At 39.2% G+C, this 19744-nt stretch overlaps 1 protein-coding gene across 2 annotated transcripts; it reads left to right on the top strand.

The window, feature by feature from the left end:
- Positions 1–67: 67 nt before the first annotated feature.
- LOC124272166 lies at positions 68–18570 on the top strand. Of its 2 annotated transcripts, none has more exons than XM_046707305.1 (7): positions 68–405; positions 4502–4557; positions 5441–5550; positions 6054–6199; positions 8004–8181; positions 11806–11897; positions 16264–16413. In XM_046707305.1, the coding sequence occupies exons 1-7, from the start codon at positions 327–329 to the stop codon at positions 16275–16277; spliced, it is 675 nt and encodes a 224-aa protein (XP_046563261.1). In that variant the 5' UTR covers positions 68–326; the 3' UTR covers positions 16278–16413. The 2 variants fall into 2 exon arrangements, with proteins under 2 accessions (XP_046563261.1, XP_046563260.1); XM_046707304.1 differs by having other exon boundaries at positions 71–405; positions 11806–11928; positions 16264–18570.
- Positions 18571–19744: the final 1174 nt, after the last annotated feature.

The following is a 19744-nucleotide window of genomic DNA, read 5'->3' as shown; positions in this document are numbered from 1 at the left end:
ACGGCACATACGATTGGTTTGATCTTCCACCAAACGGACCAATGGCTTTGCGCAACTCATTAACACCATAATACTGCCCTGTCAATCATTTTCATACACTGTCCACAGCAACGGGCTGTTATGGACCGGTATCGACGGACGCTATATGTTATTATGTTGTGCTCTACCAAGGGTAACATGTCGACAGATCAGGCATACACCATACCCCAGAGTTCAAGCACACCCAAGAAACCATCGCCTCTGTAGAAATCGGATCTCTACTGGTATAATGTGAAATTGCCGAGGGATTTTTATCAGGTGTTGTGATCTACTGTCTGATTGTGAAGATGTGGAGCTGCCAGTATTTTGCGTGGACAGTATTGGTATTGGGAGGAATTCTTGGGACTGAATCGGCCTCGCTATCAGGTAAAAGTGTGCTTTAAATCTGAATTTGGATTCATCGCAAAGAAAACCCATTAGGTTTTGTGCTAAATCCAAACAAAAGCCTTATTTATTAAATATTAAATATCATATCGATCGGTTCCCCGGAATATACTGTGCATATAAACAATAACAAGCACTAATTGCACCCGAAGATCAAAGAATTCCCCGATCACGCAAATGACGGAATATCAATATATAATCAGTTTGTCCTGTATAATTCATAGTGTATTTGAAATTGTAACTGCAAAAAAAGAAAATAGCTGAATTAAGTCTCATGAAAACTATACAGTTCCGTTCTTTCCCACGCGTTTTTTTTATGTATTATCAAATTTCGACATATGTTTGTATAATTTGTACTAATCAAATATATGTTTTTTATTTGATTAAACAAAGGTTGGAATGTCAAGAACATATTTTCATATGTGATTAAATAAAGGTTGAATCTCAAGTACCTATTTTCTCATTTGATTAACTAAACGTTCGAATCTCATGTACATGCTATTTATTTGATTCGAATCTCAAGTGCTTGGTTTTTTATTTTATTTTATGAACTAAAGGATCTAATCTCAAGACCATGTTTTCTTTTTTTTTCTTTCTTTCTTTTTGGATTAAACAATGGTTCAAATCTCAAGGAAATGTTATCTTCTTTGACTGAGTGAGTGAGTGAGTTCGGTTTAACGCCGCACTCAGCAATATTCGAACCTATATGGCAGCGGTCCGTATCCATGTACTTAAATTATTTCATTAACTGAAGGATCGCACTTCAAGTACATGTTGTTCTTTGTTATTTGATTTACTAAATGTTCGAATCTTACTTGTGGTCGATATAAATACTTCTTCATGCCTCGATTCGGTAATGTCGATTTTTGCAAAAGAATACCATAAACAGAACAGAACAGAAATATAATACCCTTTTAAAGTTGATTCAGGGGCCTTTAGAAACGACAGGATGTACTGACTATCCATAACAAAATGACAGCGCGAAATTAAGTTTTTAACAATTTGAATTCCTAGATTGTATTCGTTTGCGAGATATTTAGAAATCAGACATGAATTTGAATGCATCACTCAAATCGAGGTTATTTGGTTTGGTGAGTTGCGCCTTAAGATGAGCTGTTCGTGTTCCTAGATTAGCCCCTATCACTATCATGGCGGGGTCTGCAACATCACACCATATGACTTTGGCTGGGTAGCCTAGTGGTTAAAGCGTTCGCTCGTCTTGCCGAAGACCTGGGTTCGATTCCCTGCATACATGGGTACAATGTGTGAAGCCCATTACTGGTGTTCCCCAGCTGTGAGTTGCTTCAATATTGCTAAAAGCGGCGTAAAACTAATCTCACTCACTCACACCCGAGCTCGTTGATTTCACCGAAGTGATACACGTGCGAGACCTGAATTACATTATGCATTCCTTTCACATCAAGACAACTTTGCTATAACCGAAATACTGTTTGAAACGACGTTAAAATCGACCACACCCAATATTTATCACTACCGTGCCCTTTAGATCATGTTTGAATTAATATAATTAAAATCAATCCTTCGCTTGGTGTCGGGCGAGCTGTTGATATCCCATATAGAATGTATTGGACATCTTTTACACCACGGTGGGGTGAGGTGAAATTGGGTTTAACGTCGTGCTTGAGAATATTTCGCTCATATGACGACGTGCATGCGAGTGTATGTGTATGTGCGGCTGCTTGTACTAGCCCAGACTTAAGCTGGTTTTATAGTGCTAGCTCACTGAGATACCATGCCGCAGTGAAGCATGAATACCCCACTCAGACACATTATACTGACTCCGAGCCGACCAGTCCTTGTTGTACCCATTAATGCCGAGCGCCAGGCAGGGACCAACAAGTACCATATTTTAACGTGTTTTGGTATGACGCAGTCGGGGATCGAACCCGCGACCTTCCGCTCTCCGGGCGGACGCTCTAACCACTACACCACGGAGGCGGTCTTTTACACCACGGATGTCCATGTATTAGATAATATGTATCAGCAATATTTCGAGTTGGAATAGTATCGATATAACTACATGTGCAGTCAAACAGCGTTGTCTCGAATCATGATTGTCTCGGAATAATTTATTTTGTCTGAAGCCATCATTTTGTGATTGTGTCGGACCTTAGATAACTCGAAGTATCTACGTAGGTCTCTTCAACTTTGACACAAATATGTTTAACTGTATGTCGATTCATCGCCACAGCGACAGTACACAGAGTTGAAAATATATCGTCGAGATTATACAGAACATTATTCAGACACCATTACTCACGAGTATAAGCCCTGGATACAAATAACGTTCATTGTATGGCCCATGGAAACCTTGTACACGTGGGAAACATTTACATAACCAGGTGTGGATTAGCTAGCGATTTATATCTCAATGTATACCTTTGTTAAATCCAGCTTTAACAATTCCTAGGGGTGACGTCCATGTTGATGTCCATAACAACGTCGTTTTCTCCTGATCTATGTTAGTCATAAATTAGGCTTTCCCTACTTACACCCCCACGACTCTGTATAATGTGTTAATGGAACGCTACAGGCACAGAGCAGACTGTAGAAACTGTGCGCAGGACGAATTTGCTTCTGTAGCCAGAGTCTAAATAAATAAAGCCTGCCGTGATATAACATTTAGTGTATGAACATCTCAAATATTGTCTAATGAAACATTTCAATAATTACTTTTATTATCTATGTCAAAGTGTTTTACTGTCAGAAAATGAAATAAATGTTTCAAATGGGTATGTGTTGATACTGTAATATAGCCGCAGGCAAAGGTAACAATGTTGCTACACTATTTATCATGTGATTCAAAGAAAGAAACTAAAGTTGAAACGATAACCTTCGGCATTAATTATTTTTGTCAGTAAGTTTAGACAAATTCATTATTTCGTGTAATATATACTCATGTCAATTTTTTATCCCTTTCAATTTTTTAATTGGGTGGGTGTGGGGTTGGGGTGGGGAGGGGGTAGACTAAGGCTTAGTCTCTGAATATATGTAATTTTGATAGTAACAAACAAGCCCATTTATATTGAAAAGGAGCCCTAGGGAGACCAGAGATTCAGAACCTGAACCTGAGGAAATCTAGACTTGCTTTATTTAGGGCTTTAGCACTGCAGAGAGGGCTTGGCAGTAGGGAAATTAATGTGGTTCAGGGACTGTGAGACAGACTAGGGAGGGGGGTGACAACCATTATTGGCATGAGTATATATTCATTGTAGCCATGTGTTCTTCACGCACGTTATGAGGGGCGGTAAGGTAGCCTAGTGGTTAAAGCGTTCGCTTTTCACGCCGAAGACTCTGGTTTGATTCCCCACATGGGTACTATGTGTGAAGCCCATTCTGCCGTGATATTGCTTGTTAACATATGTTACGTTTGGGATTACACTTTCTCAGTAAAGTACATATCCTAGTACCTTTTGGGGGTTGAATCCCATCCGCCGGATTCGAACCCATATGTGATCTACCAGTTGTCCACACACTTATATTTTCATGAAAGTCGCGGTGGTTAGATGGGTTGGATCGCAGACCCTCGACAGGCGGTTAGGTGCCCCACTTTGAAAATGTGGGTTCGAATTTGACTACACCACAAAAAGTAGTAGAATCTGTACTTTGCCGAGAATGTGTAATCCCAAATTGAACATGTTACGTTTGACCACTTTCTAAAATGATATGTTTGTTATTCAACGGAACACCCATCAATATTCCAGCAAAATGTGACGGCGGCGATGACTTGCATCAGCTTGGTCAGCGAGCATGATCTATTTTTAAAGCCATTATTTCATATAAATAAGGTCAGATAATAACACATCTTATTTTATGCTTTGATGAAGTCAGCTTGCTTAAGTATATGTTGTTAATGTACGCATTTTACATATTTTAAGGGGCAGTGGGATAACCTGGTGGTTAAGGCGTTCACTCGTCACGCCGAAGACCTGGGTTTGATTCCCACATGGGTACAATGTGTGAAGCCCATTTCTGGTGTGACCCACATTGATATTGCTTGAATATTAGTCAAAGCGGCGTAAAACTAAACTCACTCCTATATTTTATTGTGTTTCAGCCGAGCAACAGTCAGAGGTTGTTTCTGTCACTCTCTACAGACTTGAACCAGACGACGTGAGTATATTTACAAATCTGTACGAAAATAACCATAGCTTAATGACAATCATTATTCATTACGTCCTTTAGAGTGAAACTTCTACTTTCATGATTAACCCCCTGTGGCAGCCAGGGGGTTAAGCTTCATCGGTGTCCCTTCATCAGTAAACTTGATCGTACGTAGATAAGGACAGTTTTTGGTTCTTGTTGTTGTCGCATTGAGAGACATTGCGCCCTGTGTCCCTTCTAAGATTCCATAGTGTCAGGTACCTCTCGCGTATTTTCAATTCCATAGTGACAAGTCGCGTATTTTCAAAAGTAAGTGGTCTGGCAGCCTTCAACATTTTATTTGTGTTGTACTCATTTCATTGTTGTTTTGCTTATGGACCCATTGGTAGTTGGGTCAGAGTATATGTATGGCCTCAGCAACCAATGCTTGTCCCCAGTTGTGCAGACCTATGCTCATGATGTCAGTCACTGTATTGTCTGCACCAGGCTCGATTAATTACAGACCACCGTCGTATAGCTGGAACATTGTTCAACAACAAATACACAAAAACACTTAATGACTAAATAAATCTTGTGGTCAGGTTCGGTAAACTGTTAGATGAATTGTCATCGTAACCGGATTGTGTACATCGATGCTCATGATGTCAATCACTGGATCGTATAGACCAGAGTCGACTACTTACAGACCACCGTCATGTTCCCTGGAACATTGCTCCCTGTGGCAGTAAAGAACATGTAAACAAAACGTTTTTAAAGCGAAAGGAACAAAAAGTTAACACTTAAATATTATGTTTATATGTACAGCAAGGGTTTGAACTCTTAAGATTTGCCCATGTGATTAATTTAGATTAAGATCGTAATCCGTAAAGTAAACATATTTGTTGTTTTCAAGTGGTCAAGCAAAACCGCAGCCTTTAAAACAGTTGTGGCCGACGGCGCCAATGTCTACTGTGAAGAGTATCCTTCGGCCTGCGGCTTCCTCTACTGGGACATCAATGCAGCGTGAGTTATCTTTGAACTGAGTTGCCTCCCTTGTTTTTGTCATTTATTATTTCTCCCGTTTTCTTTTTTTGTGTTTTAGATATTCTACCACGATCATCAACTCGCATAGTTATGTTATTGCATGTGTCAGTACCTCGCTTGGACAGTGCAACCATCATGAAACACTCACGAATGTGATCAGCTTCAGATAACCGAGAACCGCATGTTACCTTCATCACAGATGATGAAGCGGACATAAAATCATCTACGTTGTATAAACTAATTTTGCTTCGGGAATGTGTTTTACAATGATCTGAGAGAAATATACACGTGTTTTACAAATGACGTGTTCTTGGTAGTAATACCTCAAATACGATAGAAATCTCTATAAAATTGTTTAGAGAGAGAAATTTTATGGATGTCATCGTCTGCATTATAACCGACGTTCGGAGTATATTCTTACATCTTCATCACTTCTAATATAAATGCCATTCACATTTTTCTTTATGTAATGTTCTTTTTAGGTTTGCGGGTTCGTTGGTGGGAGTGAACCAGGCTGTCACTGACAAAAAGAATCTCAAGGTCTACTTCCATATACAGTTCAATGCTCTTGCTAATATCTCGTCAGTCTCAAAGACACAATTTGTCTTGAACTCTATTGCATTTAAGGGTAAGTAAGTCGTCACATACCATATATGGTCACAACCTGATATAATTGAAATACGAAGATTCGGGTTAGAACTGACCTCCAGACCCCATGTTTGTCGTAAGAACTAACAGGATTTGGTGGAGAGGCTTGCTGACTTGGTTGATGGTTTGTCGTAAGAGGTAACTAACAGGACCAGGGCCCCGTTCCTGAAAGCGATCGTAGCGCTACGACAGTCGTAAGGCTATGTTAAAGTATGGGAGTTACGATCATCTTAGCGCTACGATGGCTTTGAGGAACGGGGCCCGGGTTGTCAGGCTGGCTGACTTGGTTGATGGTTTGTCGTAACCGGGTTGTCAGGCTGGATGACTTGCGATTGATGCATGTCATGAGAGCGGTGCTGAGTAACAAACAAACTGGCACGTTTGTTTGTTTGTTTGTCGTTTAACGGTATACTCAGCAATATTACAGTTATATGACGGCAATCTGTAAATAATCGAGTCTGAACCTGACTATCCAGTGATCACCACCTTGAGCATCTATTGCGCATTTTGGATACAGAGATTATTACTGGAGCAGGTGTGTCATACGAAATATTGTATTGCCCGTGCGAGAGCGAGGGCAAAACAAATTTTGCACGACTTTTTGTATAAGTCATATGACACTTTGTTCATTGTCCATTTTATTCATGTACATTTGTGCAGTAAAACACGGTAAGCAAGTGTCACGACCCTCTTCAATGACGTCACGTTCAATTGTATAATGACGTCGAAGAAATAGAGATAGGCAAAATAGATATGTGCACATATGCACATATGATATATATGACACTGGTTTTGTTTCACCATATGGGACATGTGTCAACCAAATCAGCGAGCATGACGACAAAAGTCTTGATCCCGTTAGTCGCCTTTTACGACAAGCATGAGTTGCTGAATGCTAACTCTAACCCGGATCTTCACGGGTCATACTGGAATGCTATTCAAAGCAGCACTCCCACATAATCATGTAAAGGATATTGTCACCGGTGCCATAAACCATACCGATGAACGCAAGACTTGCGCAATATAATTTGTATTTATAAAATGTGATACAGTCAAATACCGACCGTTGTATCGAGCTTTAATGTTTCGAACTTACGGTTTTCTCGAACTAAACGTCTATTACTTCTAAGTTCATCATTTTCGATTGTGACGAGCCTCGGATAACTGTAAGTATTTAAGTTGCTCCCTTCAACTTCGACACAACGGTGTTTGACCGTATTTATGATAGGGAGACACACATAATGATTTCAATGTAACGTATATACCAAAGGATCATCTTCATCATCATCATCATCGATTCATCATCATCATCATCATCATCATCATCATCATCATCATCATCATCATCATCATCATCATCATCATCATCATCGATTAATCATCGTCATCATCATCATCATCGATTAATCATCATCATCATCATCATCATCATCATCGATTACTCATCGTCATCATCGATTATCATCATCATCATCATCATCATCATCATCATCATCATCGATTAATCATCGTCATCATCGATTAATCATCATCATCATCATCATCGATTAATCATCATCATCATCGATTAATCATCACCATCATCGATTAATCATCATCGATTAATCATCATCGATTAATCATCATCATCATCATCATCATCATCATCGATTAATCATCATCATCATCATCGATGAATCATCACCATCATCGATTAATCATCATCATCATCGATTAATCATCATCGTCATCATCATCGTTCTCGTCGTCAGTGATTGAAGTCACCTGAAGATCTCTCATTGCAGCCATTGTCCAGGGCGTTCGCCTTGACATCGGTTCGGCAGTGGGTGTGCCTGTGACGTACGTAGACGAGGAGTTTTACGGCATCCCTCCCGCTAACCTCGCCAACAGGGTCATCATCCCCGTCGCCATCCTCGTCCTACTCATCATCATCGCCATTGCCATCGGTCTCCACGTGTGGAAGTAAGGGTCCTACAATCATGAAAAATTGCCATGCAAAAGAAAGTACACACCGGTGTTAGATCTTGGTTAAAAATGAGATAAAACAATACATGATGTATTCGATGGGGATGTATTGGATGTGGGCATCATACAGTTGGGAATTGGGCCTTACATTTGACGTGTTCCTGCCACTATTTTCAGCCTGATAACGTTTTGAATACGTTTGTATTTATTTACTGAAATCCAGTTGTTAAGTGTACGCTTTCTTGTTCTGGTTACAATCTATGCATTTGAATACATGACATGTTTTATGGATAGCAACTTCTTTTTAATTCTTTACACGATGTTTCAGATGTAATTCTTGCTCCTTCATCAGGTGAATGCTGAGTCAGTACAAAGAGTGAATATATATAGATTAAAACATGTTTACACAATACAATGGGGGAGTATGAACAAAGATAACAATACAATTACTTTCAAAAACTTCAATCTCTGTATTGATCATGCCGGATGTATTGATGTGTTACGTGATCTGTGCATTGTTTCTGATTCATATCGTAAGGCCATTTCTCTTTGTTGATCAACATGTGTCAAGTGTCTCTACTTTTCACGTTCCTACCACCTTTTCTACAGATGCAACTGTTAAAACTACTTCTGCTGTTGTCTTATCCGTGCAACGTCTACCACTAGCGATGTTACATCTACCATTGCCGCTACTATCCATGCAACTCCTACCAATGATACCACTATCCATGTTACTCCTACCAATGATACCACTATCCATGTGACTCCTACCAGTCACACTACTATCTTAGTTATATCTACCACTCACACAACTACCCATGTTACGTCTACCACTGACACTAATATCAATATTACACCTACCATTGATACTGCTATACATGCTTCTCCTAACAGTGACACTACTATCCATGTGACTCCTACCAACGATACCACTATCCATGGGACTCCTACCAGTCACACTACTATCTTAGTTATATCTACCACTGACACAACTACCCATGTTACGTCTACCACTGACACTAATATCAATATTACACCTACCATTGATACTGCTATACATGCTTCACCTAACAGTCACACTGCTATCCATGTGACTCCTACCATTCACACTACTATCCATGTGACTCCTACTATTCACACTACTATCCATGTTACTCCTACCTATGATACCACTATCATGTGACTCCTACCAGTCTCACTACTATCTTAGTTATATCTACCACTCACACAACTACCCATGTTACGTCTACCATTGACTCTACTTTCCATGCAACTTCTACCACTGACAATAATATCAATATTACACCTGCCATTGATACTGCTATACATGCTTCTAACAGTCACACTACTATCCATGTGACTCCTACCAGTCACACTACTATCTTAGTGATATCTACCACTGACACAACTACCCACGTTACGTCTACCATTGACACTACTATCCATGCAACTTCTACCACTGACAGTAATATCAATATTACACCTACCATTGATACTGCTATACATGCTTCTAACAGTCACACTACTATCCATGTGACTCCTACCAGTCACACTACTATCTTAGTTATATCTACCACTGACACAACTACCCACGTTACGTCTACCATTGACACTACTATCCATGTGACTCCTACCAGTCACACTACTATCATAGTTATATCTACCACTGACACAACTACCCATGTTACGTCTACCATTGACACTACTATCCATGCAACTTCTACCACTGATACTAATATCAATATTACACCTACCATTGATACTGCTATACATGCTTCTCCTAACAGTGACACTACTATCCATGTGACTGGTACCAACGATACCACTATCCATGTGACTCCTACCAATGATACCACTATCCATGTTACTCCTACCAGTCACACTACTATCTTAGTTTTATCTACAACTGACACAACTACCCATGTTACGTCTACCGCTGACACTAATATCAATATTACACCTACCATTGATACTGCTATACATGCTTCTCTTAACAGTGACACTACTATCCATGTGACTCCTACCAATGATACCACTATCCATGTGACTCCTACTAGTCACACTACTATCTTAGTTATATCTACCACTCACACAACTACCCATGTTACGTCTACCATTGACACTACTATCCATGCAACTTCTACCACTGACACTAATATCAATATTACACCTACCATTGATACTGCTATACATGCTTCTCCTAACAGTCACACTACTATCCATGTGACTCCTACCAATGATACCACTATCCATGTGACTCCTACCTATGATACCACTATCATGTGACTTCTACCAGTCACACTACTATCTTAGTTATATCTACCACTGACACAACTACCCATGATACGTCTACCATTGACACTACTATCCATGCAACTTCTACCACTGACACTAATATCAATATTACACCTGCCATTGATACTGCTATACATGCTTCTCCTAACAGTGACACTACTATCCATGTGACTCCTACCAATGATACCACTATCCACGTGACTCCTACCAGTCACACTACTATCTTAGTTATATCTACCACTGACACAACTACCCATGTTACGTCTACCATTGACACTGCTATCCATGCAGCTTCTACCACTGACACTAATATCAATATTACACCTACCATTGATACTGCTATACATCCTTCTAACAGTCACACTACTATCCATGTGACTCCTACCAGTCACACTACTATCTTAGTTATATCTACCACTCACACAACTACCCCTGTTACGTCTACCATTGACACTACTATCCATGTCACTTCCACCACTGACACAACTACACATGTTACGTCTACCATTGTCACTACTATCCATGTCACTTCCACCACTGACACAACTACACATGTTACGTCTACCATTGACACTACTATCCATGTCACTTCTATCACTGACACTACTACCCATGTTACGTCTACCATTGACACTACTATCCATGTCACTTCCACCTCTGACACTACTACATATGTTACGTCTACGATTGACACTACTATCATATTGATCTTCAGTAACCAATGCTTGTCATAAGAGGCGACTAACAGGATCGGGTGGTCAGGCTCGCTGACTTGGTTGACACATGTCATCGGTTCCCAATTGCGCAGATCGATGCTCCTGCTGCTGATCACTGGATTGTCTGGTCGGGACTCGATTATTTACAGACCGCCGCCATATAGCTGGAATATTGCTGAGTGCAGAGTAAAACTAAACTCACTCACTTACTACTATACATGTCACTTCCACCACTGACACTACTACCCATGTTACTTCAACCACTGACACCACTATCCATGTCACTTCTACCACTGACACTACAAGCTATGTTGTCCCTACTCCACTAACTCCCATCTCCCCCGAGTGGTTTCATTTGTCGTCAGTAGCATATTCTGAACCTTTGAGGCGGCCAAATAAATACGATTGTCAGGCTTAGTTACTTGATCTTTGTCATGACTGTATTATGTCACCATTTCTTTACATGTCGGCGTTGTTCCTGATGTCACTGTTGTTGTTAATAATGCTGCTGCTGAATTGATGATTAAAAAGATGACAGTGGGATTACAAGCATCTCGATTCTTTCTGAAAACATTCTCTAACGTCGATATGTTTTCTCATATTTTTTCAGCAAACGCCAGAAAAAGAACAAAAAGAGTCACGCGAGACGTGACCTGACGTCGGCGAAGGTGACGCCAATTCACACCACCCACGGCGCTACTGGTAAACTCGTTGACACTCACAACAACTTGAAGTGAGTGCCTAGATGTGCAGCACTTGTTTCTAACATTGAACCTTCCTTTCAGCGAGGGTATAGTGAGTGAGGGAATTTGGTTTAACGCCCATATAAACAGTATCTTACTATAGATGTATCATGGCGTCCTCGGCTATAGCTTATTTTATGAACTTATTTTATATTATGAACCTCTTCATTTACTTTTGTATTATCATTACTTGGGATATATTACCGTTTAATATATTATATGGTGGTGAGGGTGATGTAAGGGAAATAACGACTTATGTTCGACATTTGTAGGTGTGTAACATGTAAGGGAAATAACGACTTATGTTCGACAGTTGTAGGTGTGTAACATGTAAGGGAAATAACGACTTATATTCGACAGTTGTAGGTGTGTAACATGTAAGGAAAATAACGACTTATATTCGACAGTTGTAGGTGTGTAATGTGTAAGAGAAATAACGACTTATATTCGACAGTTGTAGGTGTGTAACATGGGAAATAACGACTTATATTCGACAGTTGTAGGTGTGTAACATGTAGGGGAAATAACGACTTTTATTCGACAGTTGTAGGTGTGTAACATGTAAGGAAAATAACAGCTTATATTCGACAGTTGTACGTGTGTAATGTGTAAGAGAAATAACGACTTATATTCGACAGTTGTAGGTGTGTAACATGGGAAATAACGACTTATATTCGACAGTTGTAGGTGTGTAACATGTAGGGGAAATAACGACTTATATTCGACAGTTGTAGGTGTGTAACATGTAAGGAAAATAACAGCTTATATTCGACAGTTGTACGTGTGTATCATGTAAGGGAATTAAATTACATTTGTGACGTCATTCTATTGTCTGCTCGCTCAATTACTTTTCAGGAATGGAGCGATGTGTACCAGTTTCAAATTAAAGCCTTCATTTTGTCATTTTGACATTTAATTTTGATAACAGAAATATTACCAATACTTTGAATGTAATTTAAGTAGGGTAATATCCTCGTAACTCTCCATTCCTTAAAAATAATGTGCCTTGGTCACTCCGGGGCTCGGCTCCATTATTTTTAAGGAATGGAGAGTTACTCGGACATTACCCTCTACATAACGACTTATATTCGACAGTTGTAGGTCTGTAGCATGTAAGGGAAATAACGACTTATATTCGACATGTGTAGGTGTGTGACATGTAAGGCAAACAATGACTTATGTTCGACATTTGAAGGTATGTAACATGTAAGGGAAATTACGACTTATATTCGACAGTTGTAGGTGTGTGTAACATGTAGGGGAAATAACGACTTTTATTCGACAGTTGTAGGTGTGTAACATGTAAGGAAAATAACAGCTTATTTTCGACAGTTGTACGTGTGTAATGTGTAAGGGAAATAACGACTTATATTCGACAGTTGTAGCTGTGTAACATGGAAATAACGACTTATATTCGACAGTTGTAGGTGTGTAACATGTAGGGGAAATAACGACTTATATTCGACAGTTGTAGGTGTGTAGCATGTAAGAAAATAACAGCTTATATTCGACAGTTGTACGTGTGTATCATGTAAGGGAATTAAATTACATTTGTGACGTCATTCTATTGTCTGCTCGCTCAATTACTTTTCAGGAATGGAGCGATGTGTACCAGTTTCAAATTAAAGCCTTCATTTTGTCATTTTGACATTTAATTTTGATAACAGAAATATTACCAATACTTTGAATGTAATTTAAGTAGGGTAATATCCTCGTAACTCTCCATTCCTTAAAAATAATGTGCCTTGGTCACTCCGGGGCTCGGCTCCATTATTTTTAAGGAATGGAGAGTTACTCGACATTACCCTCTACATAACGACTTATATTCGACAGTTGTAGGTCTGTAGCATGTAAGGGAAATAACGACTTATATTCGACATGTGTAGGTGTGTGACATGTAAGGCAAACAATGACTTATGTTCGACATTTGAAGGTATGTAACATGTAAGGGAAATTACGACTTATATTCGACAGTTGTAGGTGTGTAACATGTAGGGGAAATAACGACTTTTATTCGACAGTTGTAGGTGTGTAACATGTAAGGAAAATAACAGCTTATTTTCGACAGTTGTACGTGTGTAATGTGTAAGGGAAATAACGACTTATATTCGACAGTTGTAGCTGTGTAACATGGGAAATAACGACTTATATTCGACAGTTGTAGGTGTGTAACATGTAGGGGAAATAACGACTTATATTCGACAGTTGTAGGTGTGTAGCATGTAAGGAAAATAACAGCTTATATTCGACAGTTGTACGTGTGTATCATGTAAGGGAATTAAATTACATTTGTGACGTCATTCTATTGTCTGCTCGCTCAATTACTTTTCAGGAATGGAGCGATGTGTACCAGTTTCAAATTAAAGCCTTCATTTTGTCATTTTGACATTTAATTTTGATAACAGAAATATTACCAATACTTTGAATGTAATTTAAGTAGGGTAATATCCTCGTAACTCTCCATTCCTTAAAAATAATGTGCCTTGGTCACTCCGGGGCTCGGCTCCATTATTTTTAAGGAATGGAGAGTTACTCGGACATTACCCTCTACATAACGACTTATATTCGACAGTTGTAGGTCTGTAGCATGTAAGGGAAATAACGACTTATATTCGACATGTGTAGGTGTGTGACATGTAAGGCAAACAATGACTTATGTTCGACATTTGAAGGTATGTAACATGTAAGGGAAATTACGACTTATATTCGACAGTTGTAGGTGTGTTACATGTAGGGGAAATAACGACTTTTATTCGACAGTTGTAGGTGTGTAACATGTAAGGAAAATAACAGCTTATTTTCGACAGTTGTACGTGTGTAATGTGTAAGGGAAATAACGACTTATATTCGACAGTTGTAGCTGTGTAACATGGGAAATAACGACTTATATTCGACAGTTGTAGGTGTGTAACATGTAGGGGAAATAACGACTTATATTCGACAGTTGTAGGTGTGTAGCATGTAAGAAAAATAACAGCTTATATTCGACAGTTGTACGTGTGTATCATGTAAGGGAATTAAATTACATTTGTGACGTCATTCTATTGTCTGCTCGCTCAATTACTTTTCAGGAATGGAGCGATGTGTACCAGTTTCAAATTAAAGCCTTCATTTTGTCATTTTGACATTTAATTTTGATAACAGAAATATTACCAATACTTTGAATGTAATTTAAGTAGGGTAATATCCTCGTAACTCTCCATTCCTTAAAAATAATGTGCCTTGGTCACTCCGGGGCTCGGCTCCATTATTTTTAAGGAATGGAGAGTTACTCGGACATTACCCTCTACATAACGACTTATATTCGACAGTTGTAGGTCTGTAGCATGTAAGGGAAATAACGACTTATATTCGACATGTGTAGGTGTGTGACATGTAAGGCAAACAATGACTTATGTTCGACATTTGAAGGTATGTAACATGTAAGGGAAATTACGACTTATATTCGACAGTTGTAGGAGTGTAACATCTCTCATTCAAGTGATGCATTATTTTCGGTAATGAAACAGCCTACACTTGTTTGCAACTGACAGTGTAACCTGAGTCACCATTTCTGAGAAACTCCTTTTCTAGCAAAAGGCGAAGGACATTGTTTCGTAACTTGGTATGGAGTGTGATGGGGTATCGTTGATGTGGAGTCCTGCTGGTCAGTAGAGTAAAAGACCGTTGCATCTGCCGTTGTTTTTTCACATTGTGTGTTCCTGCATGGAGTTGATCTTATGTGTTATATTGCACTGCTTGAATATTCTGGAAACCATTCACCGATTGAAGTGCTATTCCCGTTGGCTATGTCTGCTGATTCTGACTGATGTGAATTATTTTTTACAGCTTGGTTATCAAGATGGCATTAAGTTGATACAAAATATTAAACCGGGTGGATATCTTTCAATCATGATTTAATCAGTAAGATATAGACTGCGGATGGGTATTTAATCACCCTTTTTATGCCAAGTGCGTTTGTCATACTTTCGTAAAATTTACAGACATTTACTATAATAACATTTCGTAGAGCCATTGGCTTAATTCTATGGTTATTCCGTAGAAAATGTTCCAGTGGTCTGCTTTTGAAACCCGCGCACTGAAGGTCGGGATATGCTGGTTAATCATAGTGACCTACCTTGTATGAAGCAATGATTTGCCTAGTGAAAACTTCATTGCAACAAGTTTCCTTGATGTAGCTTGAACATTGCTGATAGCGACGTCAATAACAACATTCAACACACAAGCTCTTCTCATTCATGTTATACTACATGTTATACTACGGGATACGGTTTATACTCTAACATTAATATATTGAGTTTACATTCATGTCACCACTTTTTCAGCGCAAGTAATGTAAACCGCACGGACAAGGGGGTGCACCAAATGAAGGACATTTTACCCAACACCACACAAACGCACCCGAAAAAACTCCCCCCTGTAAACGGGTTCATGGAAGATGAAACACAGCACCGCAACGCAGCACGAGGCACATCTGTAGAAGATACTGAAGGTGAACACCGGAAGGACAAGAAGCGGAGGAAGAAGAGGAAGAAGCGACATCATCGGGATTCCGAATCTGGTTACGATCCCAATCAATCGGACAACGAAAACAACAGAACACAAACGATAACGTCGCAGGAGCGACAGCAGTATGGCAACGATGCTTACGACAGTGACCCATGTTAAATACAACGTTATTACAAGAAGTTGGGAATGACACGTTCCTGGTAAAATCTGATATGTTACAGAACCTGCTATCGTAGCCTGTGTGCTGAATATTTAGGATAAAGGAAGCTAAGATAAGGGATGAAATGTTCTCTGTCATGCATATCAGATCCATTCCATTTAAGCTAAATGATATGAATTGGTTGGTTTGTTGTTTAACACCGCACTCAGCAATATTCCAGCTATAAGGCGGCGGTCTGTCTAAATGATATGCACAAGGCGAAATAGGTAACATAGTGAGTGAGCGAGTGAGTGAGTGTGGGTTTACGCCGCTTTTAGCAATATTCCAGCAATATCACGTCGGGGGACACCAGGATTAACACTGTTCTGTTATTGAAGTGCTTTAAATACCTTTCGCTTTGGTTCAACTTCTATACACAGCAAAGATATATTTATGTATTAGCCATGTATACTCAAAACATTAATCATAGCGTTAGGCGTTATGCAAACTCATATTAACCCGTAGGTTTATTAGTAGAACCATTAAATATATTGTATTTTTTGCCTTTCTGTAGAATGTTTTGTTCAATACCGCGAATGATTGGTAACGGAAATAATTAGCTAGTCTGTAAACAACATCTGTAACATTTTACTCAGATTAAAGTAAGGAAGAACCTAATTGGAAAACCTACTGCAATCAGAAATGGCATATTGACATTTTAATTCTATGTAAAAATCTCGTGTTTTTTAACATTTTGGAGTGGTTTACAAAACTGTGGAGAGATGACACTGGACTGTCGAGGGTGAGAACCTTGTGATTTTCATCACAAACAACCAGAAATGTTAGGTAGACGTATACGGTGCAGTTTCGGTAATCATAATCTTTAATATCAGGAAGGTCAGAACTTGTGCTAATTTATGAATCTCACAAACACGAATCAATACTCATTCTGAGACACACTGCGCACCGAAGTCGGTATCAGACCCGAATATCAAGGAATCATGGATATCAATGTTAAGAAGAACAGAGGTTTTACGTAAACCATCATTCAATGTGTTTGCGTGCTATTACCTGTGTAAATACAATTGGATTTTTTATTTCGTGCTTTTTAATATATTACTTCTCCGTTAGATCACGATTTGTTTTAAAACCCCTTGCTTCGATAAAGGTTGTTTGTCGTCTGTTTGTGCAACCTTACCATCGTCAAAGCTGGTTTACGATTTGTTCACAGTGTATCCTAATCCTTTGTTATATATGTAACGATATCATTACCATCGCTAACTTCCTCAACACCCATACCACGCTGACCAGTTGTAGCGATGCCGTTATATGTTGTCTGATACGTCTTGATGTTCAGGCCACAGTTACTTAAATTGTTTACGGATACATTTCCTTCAGATGCCAAGCGAAAAAAAGGTGTTTTTTTTAAAGAAACCTCGTGGATAATAGAATCACGACCCTTACCAATCGACCTCATCTAATTAAGATCTTTTACTAAGATACGCTACCTCTTCCCATCGAGTGAGAGATCTGATTTTATGAGATCGGTTATTAATAAAAACGAATAAGGAAAAGGATTAAGTCGTTATTGGCACGACATTTAAATTTCTTTCCTTATTCGAATAAGTGCCGGACAAGGATTGAAGCTTTCAGTCGTTACACTTGTTTTTGTTTTTTCTAAAGACAGCGACATTTGTGTCATACTGACATATCCGTTACTAAGACAACCTGGTGACGTCAGTAATCACATTATGCAACATGATTATTGAGAGTCAGTATTACCGATTATCCTTAATATTTCATTGGTTTTCTTTGTTATGAAATTGAAAGTCTGTGTACTTATGAGCGTCTGTTTAACCATAAATGGCATTGTCACTGTAGTCTAGTCGGTATCTAGTCGTAGAGTAGCTGTACTTTGTTGTAGATATTTTTTAAACACATATTATACACACATTTTGATGAAATAAACTGCTCTCTTCCACGCCTTGCCTTGGTTTTAGATTGCATTGAGGCTGCTATTTACTATCAGAAATATACTGCAAGCCCGTTAGTGCGGATGAAAAAGCCCTGCCTGAAAATTGTTCTGTTCGACATATTTTTATCTTCCCGAGACAACTGAATACATGCCACGTTTTATCGATAACAACTTATCTATATTCTTTATACGACGTTTCAGAGCCAATTCTTACTTTGTCTTCAGGTGGACGAAGAAGGAGCAAGAATTAGCTCTGAAACGTCGTATAAAGAATATAGAGAAGTTGTTATCGATAAAACGTGGCATGTATTCATGTTCGTCCAACTTCTAAATGCCTTTTAAGAACTTGAGACAAGTGAAGTTCAGTTTCCATCCTTGACGACCTAGGCTGAAGTCACAGTCCAGTCAAAAAAAACCTTTAAATATCGACAACCGGTCGATTGTTCGATTTGCAGAGCATGTGTAACGTTAGCTGGACGTCCACAGATATTTTTCGAAATGTTTTCATATTTTAGTCAAGGTTCTCAAACGATCTTTCTTGGCGGGGAAAGAACTGTTTCCTTACGATAAAGATCAAGATCCAGTGATCGTGACGGGGCGCCGCCATGTTATTTGAAGTAAATGGAAGTGATATGAGACGTGGACTCTGATTGGTCAGTTGGAAGGACATAGAAGGGACATAACTCGTAATAGCCACTAGTGGGCATGATCCAACTTAGCAAGGCTGCAAACTCGACTTTGCCTCGGGGAGATGATATATCAGATTATAGGGTTATGGGTACTGAGTCACTTGTATTTAAGTAATCGGGTCGATTGTTCACTCCCGACGTTTATGAATCACTGTCAAATAGTGACGATACAAGGTGTTCGCGTAAAGGTGAACTTTCTGAAGGCTTCGGCGAGGCTTTGAATGGTGTAACTTTGGTCGAACAACTTTTTTGAAACTTGCATGACAAGAGCATGCTCGACTGTAACCCAAAACACCAAAGCTGCCGTTGTTTAAATGATTCACAGAAGTTGTTGTCATGAACATTTGTTTCGTAGTTAATGAGGTTTTACTGTAGTGCGACTGCATGATGCACATTTCTGTCAGGTCCCACACGGCGAAGATCTTCAACAACCCATGTCGTATCCAAATTATGTAAATCGATGCTCATGATGTTGGTTTGTTGGTTGGTTGTTG

The sequence above is a fragment of the Haliotis rubra genome, unplaced genomic scaffold (assembly GCF_003918875.1).
Source record: "Haliotis rubra isolate DU_JTF1 unplaced genomic scaffold, ASM391887v1 Scf167, whole genome shotgun sequence".
Classification (NCBI taxonomy): domain Eukaryota; kingdom Metazoa; phylum Mollusca; class Gastropoda; order Lepetellida; family Haliotidae; genus Haliotis; species Haliotis rubra.
This window is presented reverse-complemented; position numbering and strand designations above follow the sequence as displayed.

Bases quoted from the DNA above. Each gene is read 5' to 3' on its own strand.
- LOC124272166 (XM_046707304.1), top strand. From the start codon at position 327: ATGTGGAGCTGCCAGTATTTTGCGTGGACAGTATTGGTATTGGGAGGA. The intron at 4,558-5,440 runs GTGAGTATATTT...GTTGTTTTCAAG, and splicing joins ACAGACTTGAACCAGACGAC to TGGTCAAGCAAAACCGCAGC. The intron at 8,182-11,805 runs GTAAGGGTCCTA...ATATTTTTTCAG, and splicing joins ATCGGTCTCCACGTGTGGAA to CAAACGCCAGAAAAAGAACA.